The sequence below is a fragment of the Cervus elaphus genome, chromosome 9 (genome assembly GCF_910594005.1).
Source record: "Cervus elaphus chromosome 9, mCerEla1.1, whole genome shotgun sequence".
NCBI lineage: Eukaryota > Metazoa > Chordata > Mammalia > Artiodactyla > Cervidae > Cervus > Cervus elaphus.
In genome coordinates, this window is record NC_057823.1 from 45,525,022 (window position 1) to 45,541,873 (window position 16,852).

General features: G+C 57.9%; 1 protein-coding gene across 4 annotated transcripts; it reads left to right on the top strand.

The window, feature by feature from the left end:
* The first annotated feature begins 157 nt into the window (after positions 1-157).
* On the top strand, positions 158-16,389 carry PLK5 (polo like kinase 5 (inactive)). Of its 4 annotated transcripts, none has more exons than XM_043912719.1 (11): positions 158-485; positions 12,164-12,277; positions 12,430-12,546; positions 13,185-13,314; positions 13,411-13,498; positions 13,597-13,692; positions 14,317-14,572; positions 14,646-14,772; positions 14,930-15,006; positions 15,147-15,232; positions 15,469-16,389. In XM_043912719.1, exons 1-10 carry the CDS (start codon positions 357-359, stop codon positions 15,222-15,224), a joined length of 1,212 nt encoding a protein of 403 aa, XP_043768654.1. In that variant the 5' UTR covers positions 158-356; the 3' UTR covers positions 15,225-15,232; positions 15,469-16,389. The 4 variants fall into 4 exon arrangements, with proteins under 4 accessions (XP_043768654.1, XP_043768655.1, XP_043768656.1 ...); XM_043912720.1 differs by lacking the exon at positions 158-485 and adding an exon at positions 11,337-11,577; XM_043912721.1 differs by lacking the exon at positions 158-485 and adding an exon at positions 11,337-11,577 and having other exon boundaries at positions 14,317-14,515.
* Positions 16,390-16,852: the final 463 nt, after the last annotated feature.

Here is a 16,852-nt window from a genome sequence, read left to right on the forward strand (position 1 = left end):
GGAATGTGCGCACACCGAGGGCGCCCTGCTGCGGCTCCTGGAGGGCGCTGCCCTCTCTCCACCGACGCCCAGATCGCGTCGCCCCTAAGGTTCCTTTTCGCGGCCACTACCCCTCCCCAAATCCCTTTCCCTACCCCTCCCTCAAGGTCACTCAGGGTTGCGGTTGCGGGGTTCCCGCCCCTGGTCCCGACCACCCCCTGCGTAGGGCCCCAGAGCACTGGGGAGGGGCCGGGCGTGGGGGGCGGAGAGCCCCTTCCCAGCCTGGCGCATTCCCGGGCGCTGCTGTCACCAGAGGACGCGCCCCACCCTGCCTCCCGCCCTCCTTGCACGGCCCGGGGAGGCGAGCCGTGGCTTCGATGCTAGCCCTGGTCGAGGAGGTCCCCCTCTCTTATGGCTGCGGACCCGCCCTCCTCGACCTCGGGTTCCCCAGCCAGACAATGGGGCCCGCGGGGACCTGTCTCTACAGCGATACTTTGTGCGGACCGGTAAGGACAGGGTTACCCCAGGGCTCCCCACCATCCCAACTCTTTCCTGGTTTAGCATCTGCGTACCCTTCATCTCCCTCCCTGGCAGGGACGCCGCAGGCGCCCTTCACTAGCCCCCTCCCCCTGGCTCCTCCCCGTCGCCCCGGGATGCCCCCTGGCGAGCGGCTTGAGAAGACTGGGTCACCAAGTGGGCGAAGGAAGGACGGCCCTTCTTCGTGGGCTCGGCCCGGGCTCAGCTTGAGCGCTGCCTTCTCCGGGGAGCCCGCTATGGGGTCTCCCAGCCCAGACCACAGGGAGGGCGCATTGCAGATCCCGCTCTTTTCTCCAGCCTGGAGCAGCTCAAAGCAGGGCTATCCAATGCCATTTATTTGTCCAAAACTTATTGAGCACTTACTGTGTGCCACTGCGGGCTTCCTGGGTGGTTCAGCGGTAAAGAATCTGCCTGCAATACAGGAGACTCTGGTTGAATCCCCTGGGTTGGAAAGATTCCCTGGAGGAGGTCATGGCAAACCCACTCTAGTATTCTTGCCTGGAGAATCCCATTGACAGAAGAGTCTGGAGGGCTACAGTCCATGGGGTCAAAAAGAGTGGGACTCGACTGAAGACTGAGCACACATGTGTGCTGCTGCACCTGGAAACAACCCCATCAATTAGGCTAGTGAGGTAGGCATCCCCTAGAATGGTGTAAGGCCACCTTCTGACCTAGAGGCTCTGAAAAAATAGCCCAAGCCCACTGCAGATGGGGTGGGGGTCAGGAAGGCCCTTCCCCAGAAGGTGATTGCCACAGGGAGGTGGCAGAAGGGGACATGGAACAGCACATGCAAAGGTCCTGAGGCTGGAATAGAGAATAAGGTTCCACAGGGAAGTTGGTGTGGTTGGAGCAAATAGCCAGGGTTGGGGTGGAGATGTGGTCCGAGAGGGGTGGGGGGTGGCAGCCATAGGAGGTGGGGGGGGGGGGCGCTCTGGTTTGGGAACACCTGCCTCTGGCATTCTGGGGGCAGGAGGGGGCTCCAGAAAGCAGTGGGGAGGCAGTGGCAGGCATGGTGGGGCCAAGGGCCGGGGTGGGGGAGGGGACAGCACTGGGTGGTTCCCAGCAGTCTGGGAGTGGCGTCTGCAGGCTGTGTGACAGATCCCAGGGGGATTGGATGGGAGGAGGCAGGCAGGAGCCTGGCCTGAGCAGCCAGGGAGGGGAGGCGCCCTCTTCCCTGAGGGGTGGGGGTGGGGGGCAAGTTCAGAGGTCAGCTGGGGATGGGTCTAGGCATGAAGCACGGGAGAGGCTGGGAGTCCAGGGGCCACATCTGGCCAGAGAGGGCCACGTGGGCATCCACTGCACACAGCGGTGGTGAGAGTAGTGGATGAGGTCATGGGGTGTGCATGTGGACAGAACAAAGACTGGGGTCCCCTCAGGTCTCCAAAGAGTGGGCGCCTGGGAGGCGGGAGTAACCTGTGTGGGTGAGGTAAGGATGGAGCTGGACTAGTGGCTGGTGGATCAGCATCGATGGAGGCAGTGACCTTGACAAGGCTGAGCCTGGTGGGTCAGGGCTCGAAAGGGTGGCAGGAGGAGGCGAGTAATGGTGAGGGCAGCTACCCTCCGCAGAGCACCTACTGTGTGCGAAGCTGGGACCTAGGGCCTGGGCGGTGTCAGAAAGAAATCAGGCTTGACCAGGAGCGCCACCAAGTGGACAAGCTCATCCCCCTCCCATGTGCCTCAGGCCCCAAGCCCCAGGGGCTGGAGACAGTGTGCCTGCAGGAAGGTATACAGAAGGCTTCGAGGACTGCATATTCCAAGCATTGTGCTCAGCAGAGTGCATACAGCAGGCACTGTGTCCTGCAGGGAGCATATACAGCGGGCTTTAGGCTTTGGAGGGGATATACACACCAGTCACTGCATCCTAGAGACACGCATCCAGCAGGCCCTTTGTCCTGCAGGGAACATATACAGTAGATACTGCAACCTGCAAGGAATGCATTTAGTAGACACTGAACGTCCTGAGGAGTGTATGCAACAGTCCATGTAGCCTGCAAAAAAATTTATACAAAAGTCACAGCACACTGCAAGGAGTGCACACAGCAGGCACTGAGTACAGTGTCTATGGCAGGCATTGTACTCTGCAGTGAATGTATACAGCAGGCACTGAGTCCTGTAGAAAGAGCATACAGCAGCCCCTGTGTCCTGCAAGGACATCTCACAGCGCTTACTGGATCCTCCAGGGAGCGTATACAGTAAGCCTGTGCCTAGCTTGGGGACACAAGCGCTTGAGAGCTGGCGAGATGCGACTGGGGTGAAGGTGTGGAGTCCTGTGCCTGCCCGTGCCTCCCAGCCTTTGCTGCCCCCCAGGTTTCCAGCCTCGCATACCCAGCCAGGATGAAACTCAGCTGGGTTCAGCTGATTCCCGGAGGGGAAGGCTGAGCACTCAACTCACAACACCTGCTGCAGGTGGAGGGGTGGGTGTGAGGTTTGGCGGCTCCAGGTGTGGTGGCATCTCACCACCCCCAACTCATGCACTGGCCTGGACCTAGGCCCAGGGGTTATGGGGTCCCCCAACACTGAACTCTATCCTGAACCCCACCCTTGAAGCTGGGCTTAGACAGGATCAGGCCCAGTCAACATGGGTCCTGACGGATGTGGATCAGCCAGGCTCCCTCTGTGGCCTCACAAGCTTGAACTTCCCAAACGCCCTCCCCGACCCTCTGCAGCCTCCCGTGATCCCTCAGGCCTGGCCACGTGGTCCACAGGACCCTCCAGCCTCCTGTGTAGACTAGGTAGGAGGGGTCCTGTCACCCTGCCCCAGAACTTGGGTCTCTGAAGCTGCCCAGCTGTTCCTGGCCATGAGTGGAGCAGGATCGGGGCCCCACCATGGCGAGGGTGGCCCATGTGAGCTGGGATGATACTGCTTCTCTGCCCTAGGGAGATGCCAACAGAGGCCAGAAGCAGAAAGGGCTGGACTTCTGAGACAGTTGTTTGAGTCCCTGGACAAAGCCACACCTGAAGCCATCCATTATGTTTCACTTGAGCAATTTTGAGTTTCTGTGACTTCTCATCAAGGGGTCTCCACTAATAGAGAACAGCATTTTTTCCGTCACCTTCACCCCCCAGACAAGTCCTGTTTCTTAGGTCACTGACCCTGTGATGGAGTAGTTCACATCTACAGGTCACCACTGCCTTGAAGGCCTCCATATCTGATGTGACACCCCCCACAGCCCCCATGAGAGAAATCCTCACCCCACCTCATGGGTCAGGACTCTGGGGAGCAGAGGGGAACAGTCACACGCAGCAAGACTTGGAGGGTGTGGGGTGACTTCACACTCATATCTGAATGGGTGTCCTGAGCTCCTTTTTTAAATTTTTCTTTTTTTTTTTTAACAAACTATTTTCTTGACATGTACACACTGCTTTATTTATTTTTGGCTGCAGTGGGTCTTTGTTGCTGCACGTGGGCTTTCTCTAGTTGGGGAGAGCGGGGGCTACTCTCCAGTTGTGGTGCATGGGCTTCTCACTACATGAGCTTCTCTTTTTGCAGAACACAGGCTTAGGCGCACAGGCTTCAGTAGTTTTGGCACGTGGGCTCAGGTGCTCTGAGGCATGAGAAATATTCTCAGACCAGGGGTCAAACCCTTGTCCCCTGCATTGGCAGGTAGATTCTTACCCACTGTGCCACCAGGGAAGTCCCTAATTTAATTTTTAATTTTTGGCTGCACCGCAAGGCATGCGGGATCTTAGTTCTCAGAACCCGGGCCCCCTGCAGTGGAAGCCTGGATTCACTATTTGTGTGTTTAACTTAATTATTTTATTTTTAATTGAAGGATACTTGCTTTACAATATTGTGTTTGTTTTGGCCATACATCAACTTGAATCAGCCATAGTATACATATGCCCCCTTCCTCTTGAACCTCCCTCCCACCCTCTCCCACCCCTTTCCACCCCTCTGGGTCGTCCCAGAGCACGGGGTTGAGCTCCCTGGGTCACACAAGAAGCCTGGATTCTTAATCACTGGACCGCCAGGGGGGTTCTTCCTGAGCTCCTTTTGAGGCAGTGGGGTGGGGGGGCACTCTTGAGCCAGGGGATGCTGGAGGCAGGACCTGGAGAATGAGGGGGAACTGAACAGAGGAGGGTGTGAGAGAGGGTGTTCCTGGCTGACGGAACAGCACGTGCAAAGGCCGAGGGGCCAGAGGAGCCGGCTGAGGACCAGGCCCTCTGAGGAGGCCTGTGTAATGGGGTGAACAGGAAGCTGGGGAGGTGGGGGGCAGGGGCCTCACAGCACCTGGGGGCTAGGAGCATGGGAAAGTTACACAGAAACAGCAAGAAGCATTAGGTGAGAAAGTTAGAAAAGTTATGCAGGATCCAATGGCAGGTATATAGAAGAAGTATCTATGTTAGCATTAGCTCAGACAGGAAGGGGATAGGAATAAACCCCCATGGTCACCCACAATGATCTGGGGGTAGAGGTTAGAGGTGACTCTGAGTTACTTACTGCCTTTAAGGTTTTAATTTCTCGGTCACCTTTTAATTATTTTTTAAAGAGAACTTTAAAGAAATTTTGGCCACACTATGGCGATTATGGGATCTTATTAACCTGACTAGGGATTGAACCTGCACCCCCTGCAGTGAAAGCACAGAGTCCTAAGCACTGGACTGCCAGGGAAGTCCCTAAAGAGAAATTTTATTTTGGAATAATTTTAGATTTACAGAAAGTTACAAAAATATTATTATCAGTTCTGTCTATCCTTTGTCATCAGTAGTATAATCCCCACCCCACCCCTTAGGATGTCCACATCCTGGTCCCGGGGCCTGTGACCATGTAACAGGGCAGAGGGGACCCTGCAGGTGGGATTAATGCCCCTGAGATGGGGATGACCCTGGATTCCCCAGAGGGCCCAGTGTCATCACAGGGTCCTTATAAGAGGGAGGGGGAGGGTCAGAGGCAGAGAGACAGGAGATGCTGCACTGCTGGCTGTGAAGATGGAGGGAGGGGCCACAAGCCAGGGATGTAGTGCCTTTGCTGCTGCTGAATCATGTCAGTCGTGTCCGACTCTGTGCGACCCCATAGGCGGCAGCCCACCAGGCTCCCCCATCCCTGGGATTCTCCAGGCAGGAACACTGGAGTGGGTTGCCATTTCTTTCTCCAGTGCATGAAAGTGAAGTCGCTCAGTAGCGTCCGAGTCTTCGCAACCCCATGGACTGTAGCCTACCAGGCTCCTCCGTCCATGGGATTTCCCAGGCAAGAGTACTGGAGTGGGTTGCCATTGCCTCTAGAAGGTGGAAAAAGGGGGAACCAGTGCTCCCCAGGAGCCTCCAGAGGGACCAGCCCTGCCCACGTCTGAGCTCCAGAACATGAGATATATATGTGTGCTTTCTTTTATATTTATTTGTTTATTATGGCTGTGCTGGGTCTTCCTTGCTGCTCAGGGTTTTCTCTACTTGCGGCGAGTGGGAGCTTCTCTCTAGTTGTGGTGTGTGGGCTTCTCATTGCAGGGGCTTCTCTTGTTGCTGAGCACAGGCTGTAGGACGCTCAGGCTTCACTAGTTGCAGTTCACAGGCTCAACAGTTGTGGTGCACTGGGCCCCATCGCACCCCGTCGCTCTGTGATACGTGGGATCTTCCTGGACCAGAGATCAAACCCATGTCTCCTGCATTGGCAGGCGGATTCTTTACCACTGAGCCACCAGGGAAGCCCCATGTGTGCTTTCTTAAGCCAACAAGTTTGTAACTCATTACAACAGCCACAGGAAACAATGACTATTGTGATGTCTAAGGAAATGACATTGGTATATCACCATTTCTAATTAATAATATTAGTAATTACTATAACAACAGACTAAACTCCAAATGTTATTTGGATTCCTTTTGTTTTTTTTCCAACTAATTTCTTTTTTGTGTTCGAGGATTGCATCCAGGAGCCCACATGACAATGAACTGTTTCTCTCATAATTGCTCAAAAGGCCCAAACAGTTAAAATATGAATTATTCCTGTGGAAATCTGGCTGCTTCTGATGCTCACACAGCACTCTGCTTGCAGCCAGACTTGATCAATGTCCCTGAACAGAGGTTGAGACGGTGTCCAGCTGAGGACATGGTGGGAAGAGCGTCCACCCAGGGTGAGCAGCACGCACTTGGGACCCTGAGGGTGCCCACCCAGCAGGTGGGGTCCGGGCCACTCGGGGGAAGGTGTGAACTCGCCCAAGGCCTCCCCAGGGAGCGGGTCAGCACCTGCAGGGAACACAGCAAGGAAACACACAACCTGCTTCTACTGTGGAGCCCCTGGTCCTTGGGGGGGAACCCAGCGAACCAACAAGGAAACAGCATGATTTCAGGTTGTGTGGGACCACAGAGGGGCTTTTGGGGTGTGGGGGGGCCCTTGCCTGGAACCCAGAAGATGAGAAGGAGTTACTGGATGAACACCGGGGTTGGGGAGACAGCTTTGGGCTGAGAGAATGGTGTGTGCTAAGGCCCTGAGGTGGGATGAGCTTGGTGTGGGATCTCAGACCGACAGAAAGGCCAACGTGGCTGGACCAGGGTGTGGGTGTGGGTGTGTGGGAGAGACATGGGGACCCACTAGCAGGCTTTTAGATGCAATCCAATTTAGTTCTAGAAGACTTCTTATTGTCAGGAAGAGGCTGGACTGTCCTCTGAATCCAACTCTCAGCCAGCCCCTGGTTCTGTGAGCCTCAGATGGCCCAGACATATTGTGTCCCCTGACCTGGCTGTGGCTATCCGTACTGCTCCTGACCCAGGGCCCTGGCTGGTCCTGGGCATCATGACAGGCAGCACCCACTGGTGTCTTCAGCTCCATCTCCTCCTCTGGTATCCCTTCTCTGACCCTGTCCACCCCCCAATCTGGTGTGGACATGCATCTTAGTGTCACAAGTCAAAGGGGAGAGGTTGGAATGATTGAGTCCAGGCTCTGCTTTGCTCTGGGTTAGGCAGCGAGCCCCTCAGAGATTCCCACCCACACCCTTCCTGTCCCAGCATCACTTCATCATTCTCCAAGCTGCAGTCAGACCACGTGTGGGAGACATTCCAAGTTGCACATACAGACAATGAGCATCCAGGGTGGAGGCCCCAGCTAATGAGGGGCTGAGGCCAGGGGTCCACACACTCCCCATCCTCCCTGTGGACAGGCAGCTCTGGGGAACCATCTACCCTATTCCTCAAGGGCCCATAGTGGCTTCCGAGTCCTGCCCTGACTCATCCTCCTGGGCCCTTTGCTCCTGCTCTTCAAATCAACTCACTGCACTAAACCCTTGCTTCAGGCTCTGCTTTTGGCAGAGGCCAGACTGAGACAGGGGAAGAGAGACAAGCTGCCCACGTCAGTCTCCTGCTGGCCTGGACCATGCCAGAAAGAGGGGGTAGACAAGGGGTGTGGGGGCCTCTGAACTGAGCCCCAGGCTCCAGGAGGACAAATAGGGCTGTCAGAGGAGAACCAGAAAGATGGGGTGAGAAAGGTGAGAGAAAAGCCTACAGAAAGGTGTCTGAAGGACGCGAGAGGACAGAGCTTCTAGAAGGAGTCAATGACAGTGGGCTCTGGGAATCTGGGAGAGACAAGGACGAGGTCTGCTCCTGTGGAAACTCAGGGGACATGGCACCTGGCCCCCACCACCCCTGCCAGCTGGGCCAGTCTCAAGGCAGCAGGCACTGCGGCCATGGGGTCCCCTCCTGCCCTCTCTGCTCATGGGGCCTGTCCCTGGAGACCTGCAAGGTCTGGCTGAGGGCTCCCAAGTACAGACAAGCAGGAAGAAGGGAGCCCACTGCACTTCACATCCAGGAGACAGGAGGCTAGAGAGGGACCTAGGAGCTGGGCTGAGTTATGCCTATGCCTGTCCACCTGCTCCCGCACTGGTTCTGGATGGAAGGAGTCACACCACTGTGGACCCCAAAGCTGACCCAGCCCACCCCCCGAGGAAGGCCTCCCTAGCCCAGCCCCGATGCTGTCTCAGCAGTCACCCCCTCCACCTGCGGCAGGTATTATATTTTGAGCGAGGCTCCGTGGCGCTTCTCCCAGGAAATCTGCTGAGTCTGGGGAGTTATCTCAGGTCAGAGAAAGAACAGACTGGAGACAAACCAAGCCTGTGGCCTGGAGCGAGGGGTCTCAGGGGGCTGTGTGGCCAGCCTGGGGCCCCAGCCCACAACTCCTCAGCTTCCTGAGCCCCAGGCAGGTGTCAGCACGGGAGGGTCAGGCTGCCCCACTGAGCCTCCTGCCCCAACACCGGCCCCTTTGCAGAACTACAATTCTTAGCTTGCCACACATGTGAGGCTTCAGTTTGCTCATCAGTAAAATGCGGGTCTTAGTCAGCCCCTAAGGCTGAGGGCTTCTTGGGGTGTGATATCTAATACGGTTTTCACTTTTGATTGTGGCAAAATATACATCACGAAAAATTTGCCATCATCACCATTTTTGAGAGAAGAGCTCAGTGGCATTAAACACATTCACACTGTTGTGTAACCAGCCCCACCATCATCTCCAGAACCTTCTCATCTTCCCAAATGGAAACTGTGACCCCATGAAACACTGACTCCCCCTCTCCTCCCTCACCCCGTGGCCCCACCATCTACTTCCTGTCTTTGTGGATCTGACTCCTCTAGGGACCTTCCATGAGTGGAATCAGACAGTGTGTGTCCTTCTGGGTCGGGCTTATTTCATTGAGCATCATATCCTCAAAGATCACCCATATTGTGTCAAGCATCAGGATTTCCTTCCTTTTTAAGGCTGAATAATATTCCCCTGTGGGCTTGGAGCACATTTTGTTTATCCATCACCTTTTGATGGACACCCACGCTATTTCCACCTTTTGGCTGTTGTGAATATGGCTGCTACGAGCATCTAAGTTTTTCCTTTTATGATAAAGTTTTCCACTCTAGAGTGCTGGGGGAGGGCATCCCTGCCCGAGAGGGTGCAGGCTGAGGATGGAAAGTCTCCCCAGTCCGGTGGAGGAGGCTTAGCCAGGAAAACAGCAGGCTGCCGGGCGACTGGGGCAGAGTTGCTGTCTGCAGAGGGTGTCAGCTGACAGCCCTGCTGGGAGGCGCTGGGCCAGGAACTTGGGATTTCTTTCCCCCAGGAGGCTTCTAGGGGTCCAGTGGGCTCAGCTGCCTGCCCCAGTGTGAGAGCTCTTCCTGTGCTCCTGGGGCCACCAGGGAAGGAGCCAGGGGTAGTACTGGGGGGGGTCAGGGGCTCCGGATCCCCTAACCTGCACTCCAGGCTGAGCACAGTTACAGTCTGGTGACTGGCTCACATATGCCTTCCTGAGCCTCGGTTTTCTCATCTGTAACATGGGGCTAAGAACAACCCCAGCCTCTGGGATGAGCCACTGTGTGGAAGGGGTCTGGGTTTCTGATGCTGACCTCCAGAACTGGCCCAGACCCCTGACTTTGGTTAAGTCTGGGTGATCTCCTGTCTACAGATTCCTGAGGGCTAGGCAGGTCTGTCTTGGCCCCACAGAGCCCAGCACAAGCTCCACACGCTAGTAAGTGCTGGACAAATACCTGAATTAGCAGGTGGCGGAGGTGCGGCCCTGAGAGGGACCTGGATTCCTGCCTGCCCATGCAGCTTCCAGGGCGACAGTGGCATGACAGCTCAGACCCACGGGCCCCCAGCTGCCTTCCTCCGGTCACACTGCACCTGATCCTCATTAGCAGGGGACTCAGCCTCCCTGGCCACAGTCAGCTGGGCCCCCGCCCCTGCCCCTCACTGGCCTGGAATCCTTGACCCTGGCACTGAGGCCAGCCCCCCTGGAAAGGCGCCAGAGGCTGGCTCCCATCAAATGCACTGGGGCCCCCTTAGAGTCCCCCATGCCCTGGGCACCCCCATTTGACATGCCATCTGACTACACAGAAGGTGCTTCCTATCCCTGGTGGCTTGGCTGGGCCGGACTCTGAAATCTGGTCTCTGGAAAATTCCAAGGCCTAATTCCAGCCAAACGGAGCCCTTCTAACCCCTCCCCATTCATTGTGTTATGTAAGGTATGGGTATTAATTCTGAAGCATCTGGAGGCAGCTGCCTGGATTCAAACCCAGCATTGCCCCTTCCTGGCTGGGGAAGTGAGTTCACCTCCCTGGGCCTCAGTGTGTTCATCTGTGAAATGGGGACAAGGCCAGTACCTGGGTCTCAGGATCAGTGAAAGGGTGACTTGAGACAGCGGAAGTGTGAGGCACAGCTCAGAGGTGCCACCATAGTTCCGCAGGGCCCAAGCCTGCCTTTTTGTCCTCTATCCGCCTGCCTCTCCATGGCTGCCCAAGCCAGAGCCAGGAGTCACCACCCCTAGTGCCTCTCCTTTAGTCCTCAAATCCTGCTCCTGATGCCTAGTGTCCATTATGCACAGCAGCTTCCTAGCAGTGCCCCTCTGGGCTGCACTGCCCTCCCCACCAGCCCCAGTCCCAGAGATATTAGGCTTCTTCCCCTTTCTCTCTCTTCCTCTGAACTCTGATGTGGCTCCCCAGGGCCAAGATGATCAAGCCTCACATTGCCATACAGGCAGGCCCCAGGGACCTACCAATCTGCAGCAGTCCCACGTGTGTATTCAGGAGGATTAGACTCAAACCTCAAGTGCACCTTGCGGGGAGCCCCGCCAAGCCCTCATTCCCACCCACCCTTCCTTTTGAGGCCTCGAGAAAGTGAGACAAACCTTCTGACCTCAGTTTCCTGCTCAGAGAAATGGGCGCGTGGACAATTCACAGCTTGGCGGGAGGCGCAGGATCGGAGAAGCCAGTGAGCTGAGCGCGCGCGACTGGCGCGGGGTTTACGTGCAGGATGCCAGCGCCGCTCTGGTCCCTGGAACTCCCGCCAGCCCGGCCTCCCCGCATGCCCATGAGCCCCCACGCGCCCGCCCCCTCCCGCACCGGTCGCCCGGAGCGTCTGGACTCCACCCCTCCCCCCTCGGCCAATAAGAGGCGCCCCAGTAGCGCGCGGCCCCCGGAGCAGCCCTGTGCGCGGTGGTCGCGCCCGAGGCCGCGCCAGTGCGCCAGCCAGGCCCCCGGGGAGGGATGGATCCCCGGCCGCGGCGGCGGCGGCGGCGGCGCAGTTGCTGCCCGTTGGTCTCCGTCTTCCTGCGAGACCCGAGCTCAGGGCGCGTGTACAGGCGCGGGAAGCTGATCGGCAAGGTGGGGACTCCAGCACTCCAAGTCCGCGGCAAGGGGGACGGGCGGAGTGGGGGTCCCAGCCCGGCTGAGCGCAAGCGAAACCCCGACCCGCAGATGAGCCAGTGTGCGCCCTGGCTTTTGTCTCTGCGTGTCAGCGTGTCTGCGGGAGTTTGGAGGCTGGCGCGGGGCTGGCGTGGGTGGACGCCTGGGTCTGCGATGAACTCGCTGTGCGGCGCGTGTTGTGTGGCGGGAACCAGTGTTGGGCGTGCAGTGCTGTGGCGTGGGTTATGTGTCCAGGGGATGGGTGTGTGGTGTGTTTTGGAGCCTTGGTGCGGACTCCCTGAGCGTGTGTGTCTGCGTGTGTCAGGTCTGTGCTTTCTGTGTGCGGGCGTCGTAGCGTGTGTCTGGGTACTGTGTTGGGGTTCTGTGGCCTCTGCGTGTCCAGGTAAGGAGGTGTCTGTGATGTATCTGTGTGCCTTCGCGTTTATCTGTGTTGTGTTGCTTTGGGATTCCAGGTAGGAAGGTGTGATCTCTCTGTGTGTGTGGGGAGGCCTGGCCATCTGTCCTCACACCTGTATGCACCCAGCTTGTCTTTCCTGCCCTGCAGGGCGCCTTCAGCCGCTGCTACAAGCTGACCGACATGTCCACCAGCGCTGTGTTCGCGCTCAAAGTGGTGCCTCGCGGAGGGGGCGGGGCTGCGCGGCTACATGCCCGCGGCAAGGTACTCTCTGCGCGTCAGTGCCCGGGAGCCCCAGGACTGAAGCGGGTCCCCAGAGAGGTCCCTGCCCTGGGGTGGGGAGCTCGCCTGTGGGGGTAAAAATGCCTCGGGTGTGGGCGCCTACCGGGTGTATACACATGGTGCCCTGCCTGCAGGTGGAACGCGAGATCGCTCTGCACAGCCGCCTGCGACATCGCAACATCGTGGCCTTCCACGGCCACTTCGCTGACCGGGACCACATATACATGGTGTTGGAATACTGCAGTCGCCAGGTGCGGGGGCGGAGTGAGAGGGAGGCATGTCCCCTCCCACCCGTGTCTGCTGAGCTCATCTGTGTCCTCCCACCCTTGTCTGTCTCTCCTTACCTGTTTTAACCTGAGACCACGCCAGGCCCACCTGTGCACCCCTGCCCACCCAAAGGCTCTCTTGACCCACCTAGGAGCATCTTAGCCCATCCGTGCCTCTCCTGTACTCAGCCAGGCCCCACTTACCCACACCTGTCTCCAGCTGGGCAGCCCCGCCCCCTTCCCCAGGTTCGGGGCTCCCAGGGCCACTCACATGGTGCAGTCCAGAGCCCAGATGTCTGATTGGCAGGGATGCCCGTTCCTGGACCCAACTGAACTTAGCTGCACCTTCACAGCCCACTTAAATAAACTCAGCCCACTTAAATAAACCTAAGCGCACCTGTGCCCAGCGTGCACCCACCTTGTGTTTATCTCTGGCCTACAAGCTCATCGTGGCCCCTCCGTTCACTGAACTCCTGTGGGCTCGGGCTCAGAGCTCACCTCTGCCCATTCCACAGTCAGCCACGTCCACCTGGGCCTGGCTGAATTTTCCTTTGCCTTCTTGGGCCCCTGGAACTCACCTGTGTCTCCTCGATGGTGGTGCGGCACCTGTCGGGCCCCTGCAGTCGCTGGCCCACGTGCTGCAGGCACGGCAGACGCTGACGGAGCCCGAGGTGCGCTACTATCTTCGAGGCCTGGTCAGCGGCCTGAGCTACCTGCACCAGCGGCGCATCGTCCACCGGGACCTGAAGCTCAGTACGGGCCGGGGCGGGGCTTCGGGGCAGGGTGAGGGCGGGGCTTCCACTCAAGCCACGCTCCTTCCTCACCGCCCGCTGCGTTTCCCTCCACAAGGTAACTTCTTCTTGAACAAGAACATGGAGGTGAAGATCGGAGACCTGGGGCTGGCCACCAGAATGGGGCCAGGGGGCCGCTGCCACAGGTGACTGCAAGCTCTGAGCGGGCTCTCTGGGTGGGTGCAGGTGGGCCTGGCCTGGTGTGGGGGCTCCCAGTCTTCCTGAGCCCCTGTTATGCCCCCAGAGTGCTCTGCGGGACCCCAAACTTCCTGGCTCCAGAGGTAGTGTCCAGAAACGGACATTCCTGCCAGTCGGACATCTGGGCTCTGGGCTGCATCATGTGAGTTCCCCTGGGAGCCCCTGGCCTGGGGAAGGGGGTTAGGAATGCCCAGGTGGGCACAGGCAGAGGCAGGTAAGGACGGGTGTAAGCATATACGGAGGAGGTTGAGTGTGGGGACAGGCAGCCATGAGCAAATATAGGACCTCAGTGTGTGCAGCTGGGGGGCAGGCAGGAGCAGGCACCTGCCATCACTTGAGCCTACAGGTATGAATAGGGATACAGGAGGGTGTATGTGCAGCAGAGAACGGGTTTGAACATGCCCAGAGGTGTGGACAGGTGTGTGCAGGTGTTAGCTACACAGGCAGATCAGGACATCTGTACAGACATGAGGCATATGCAGGATTGGGACAGGTGCGAGCAAGCATAAATTAAAACTGGAAAGGTCTATGCAGGTGTCCGGGTGTAACCCAGGTGCAAGCAGGGGTACAGACAGATGCTGCTGTCTTCTGTGCAGACAAGAATGACTAGGTGACAGTGGACGCAGGGCAGGTGTGAGAAAAAGGGTGTGAAGCGGGAATGGTGTCAGGGATTGAGGGTAGGTGTGCACAGGTAGGTGTGACCTGACCCTGGATGCCCAGAATAGATCCAAGCAGGTGCCCTGCTTCCTGCCCCCGACCTGGCCAGGTACATGGTGCTGACTGGCGTCCCTCCCTTCGTGGCGGCTCCTCTGTCGGAGATGTACCAGAATATCCGAGATGGCCGCTACCCCGAGCCTGCACACCTGTCTGCCAACGCGCGCCGCCTCATCGCCCGCCTGTTGGCCCCCAACCCAGCCGAGCGGCCCAGCCTGGACCACCTGCTGCAGGATGACTTTTTCACACAGGTGTGGGGTGTCAGCGGGACAGGGCGGCCCCTCTCCGGGGTGTCTCAGCAGCCCCAGGTGAGGGTCAGCACCCCCAGGTAGCACAGGTACTCAGGAGCAGCCTGCTGACCTCCAGCTCCCCACTCTGAAGGGCTTCACCCCGGACCGGCTGCCACCCCACTCCTGCCACAGCCCGCCCATCTTCGTCATCCCCCAGCCTCTGGGCAGACTTTTCCGAAAAGTGGGCCGGCTGCTACTGCCCCAGTACCGGGCACCCTGTGAGTACCTCCCCTTCCCCCATCACCTGCTCCTCCCTGCCCTGCATCTCACACACCTGCCATATCCCCTTCCTGCTCTGAAACCACCTCCATGGCAGATGCCCTCCATGTGGGGCCAGGCTCTGCCCCCACCCCTAAATCCTTGCGCCCCCTGCAGGCCTCTTGGCTCCTCAGGAGGCCTCAGGTTCTGGAGAAGACGGTTCAGACCCTGACTCCATGGAGTGGGGCAGTGAGGTGAGGACTGGGAGGGGGGAGGTAGTGGGGAATGCAGAGGGTGTCCTCACAGCTGGCTGGGCACGGGGAGAAGTCATGAGGTCTCCATGGGGAGGCCGGAGCCCATCACCAATTCCCAACGTCTGCTACTCCCTCCCCAGGACTCCCTGTTGGAGAGCGGGGCTCTGTGCCCCCGAGAGACCCATCCAGCTGTTGGCCCAGGGGACACTCCAGAGTGACCCCGCGGGTGAGTACGCTCCATCTTAGACAGGAACTGTGGGCAGGGGTGAGGGTGGAGAAGTAGGGGGTGAGGATTGTGCCTTGCAAGCATCACAGCCCCTCTCCTGGCCTCAGTTTCCCCACCTGTAAAGTGGGGACAGTGTCTGGATTCCTGGGTTGAAGATGGGACTTTTCTGGATGTGGGAGGGGGGCTGGGGTTGCTCTCCAGATCCTGTGCACCCCAACAGAGATCTGTCTCCCCAGGGCCCGAGGGAAGTCCAAGGCAGGAGGTGGAGGCAGCCATCAGGAACCTGCAGCTCTGCCTGGATTCGGGTCCCCCAGGTAGGGGCGGCACAAGATAACGTGAGATTTGCTGAGAAGCCCGGAAGACAGACTTCCGGCTTCCCCTGGCTCTCCCTCTGGGCTGCTGGATTTCCCTAGGCTCCCCATTCCTGCCTTTTTCCTCTTCCAAGCATTCGCTCTGGGCTGCCATGTGGACTTGAGCAATTTTATTTTTAATTAAAAAAAAATGCTTAATGAAATAAAGCAAAGCCCTGCAGTGTTTTGGACCTTACAGGCATTTCAGATTTATTGATTGCTAAAAGCGGCTGTGACCCCAGGGTCCTCCTCAAGGCAAGAGTTGCTTGCGTAGTTTTTTTCGGCCACCCAATGTGTTATGCAGGATCTTAGTTCTCCCTACCAGGGATTGAACTGGCTCCCCCTGCAGTGGAAACACGGAATCTTAACCACTGGACCACCAGAAAGCCCCGAGTTGGTTTTCTATGCCCTGGACCTTTCTCCCCATCTCCTGTGCCTCCAGCAGGCCCCTCCAGGAACTCCCGCTCATGTCACTTCCTCCTTGTGCCCAGCCATGCAGGACCCCCCAGGAGAGGAGCAGCCTGTCTTCTGGGCCCCCAAGTGGGTGGATTATTCTAGCAAGTATCGCTTTGGCTACCAACTGTCAGACAGTGGCAACAGGGTCTTGGTTCGGGATAGCACCCACATGGCCCTGCACCCCCCAGGGGGATAAATCATGGAGTTCCTACCCCCTGTGGGGCCAAGTCCTCCCTGCCTTCACCTTTCTTCATTCACTCAAGTATTTAATAAACACCGACTGTGCATACGTACAGGTGCTTACTGCCTGTTGGGGGAGAACAATGCTAAATAAACGAATCACTAAGTTGATTTTGGTGGCAGTTTTCTGAAGAAAACAAAGCAGATGAGGTGACAGATTGGCGGGGTGGAGGCAACTCTATAGAGTGGTTGTGGAGGGAGGGGATTTGTGGGGGAGTGATGCTCAGGTGAGACAGGAAGGATGAGAAAGGGCCTGTCAGGAGCAGCATCAGAGGCACACAGAACAGCATGCGCAAAGCCCCCAAGATGGGACCCAGTGTGGTGGATTTGAGGAGCGGCATGGAGGCAGACGTGAAGTTACAGAGCCTCATAGGCCACTGCTGGGCTTGGGGCAGGAAGGAGGAGTCCAGCAGGGAGGTGGCTGGACTAGCTGGGTGGATAATGGTGGTGACTTGGGCTGGGGTAATGGCTGTGGAGGGGTGAGCAAGGGCTGCAATCTGGGTGTAGTTTGCAGGTTTGAGGCGGGGATGGAGCAGCCACCAGGCAAGAGAGGAAGGTGGCAAGAGGGCAGATG

Bases quoted from the DNA above. Each gene is read 5' to 3' on its own strand.
- PLK5 (XM_043912719.1), top strand. From the start codon at position 357: ATGCTAGCCCTGGTCGAGGAGGTCCCCCTCTCTTATGGCTGCGGACCC. The intron at 12,547-13,184 runs GTGCGGGGGCGG...GGGCCCCTGCAG, and splicing joins TGGAATACTGCAGTCGCCAG to TCGCTGGCCCACGTGCTGCA. The intron at 13,499-13,596 runs GTGACTGCAAGC...TTATGCCCCCAG, and splicing joins CCAGGGGGCCGCTGCCACAG to AGTGCTCTGCGGGACCCCAA.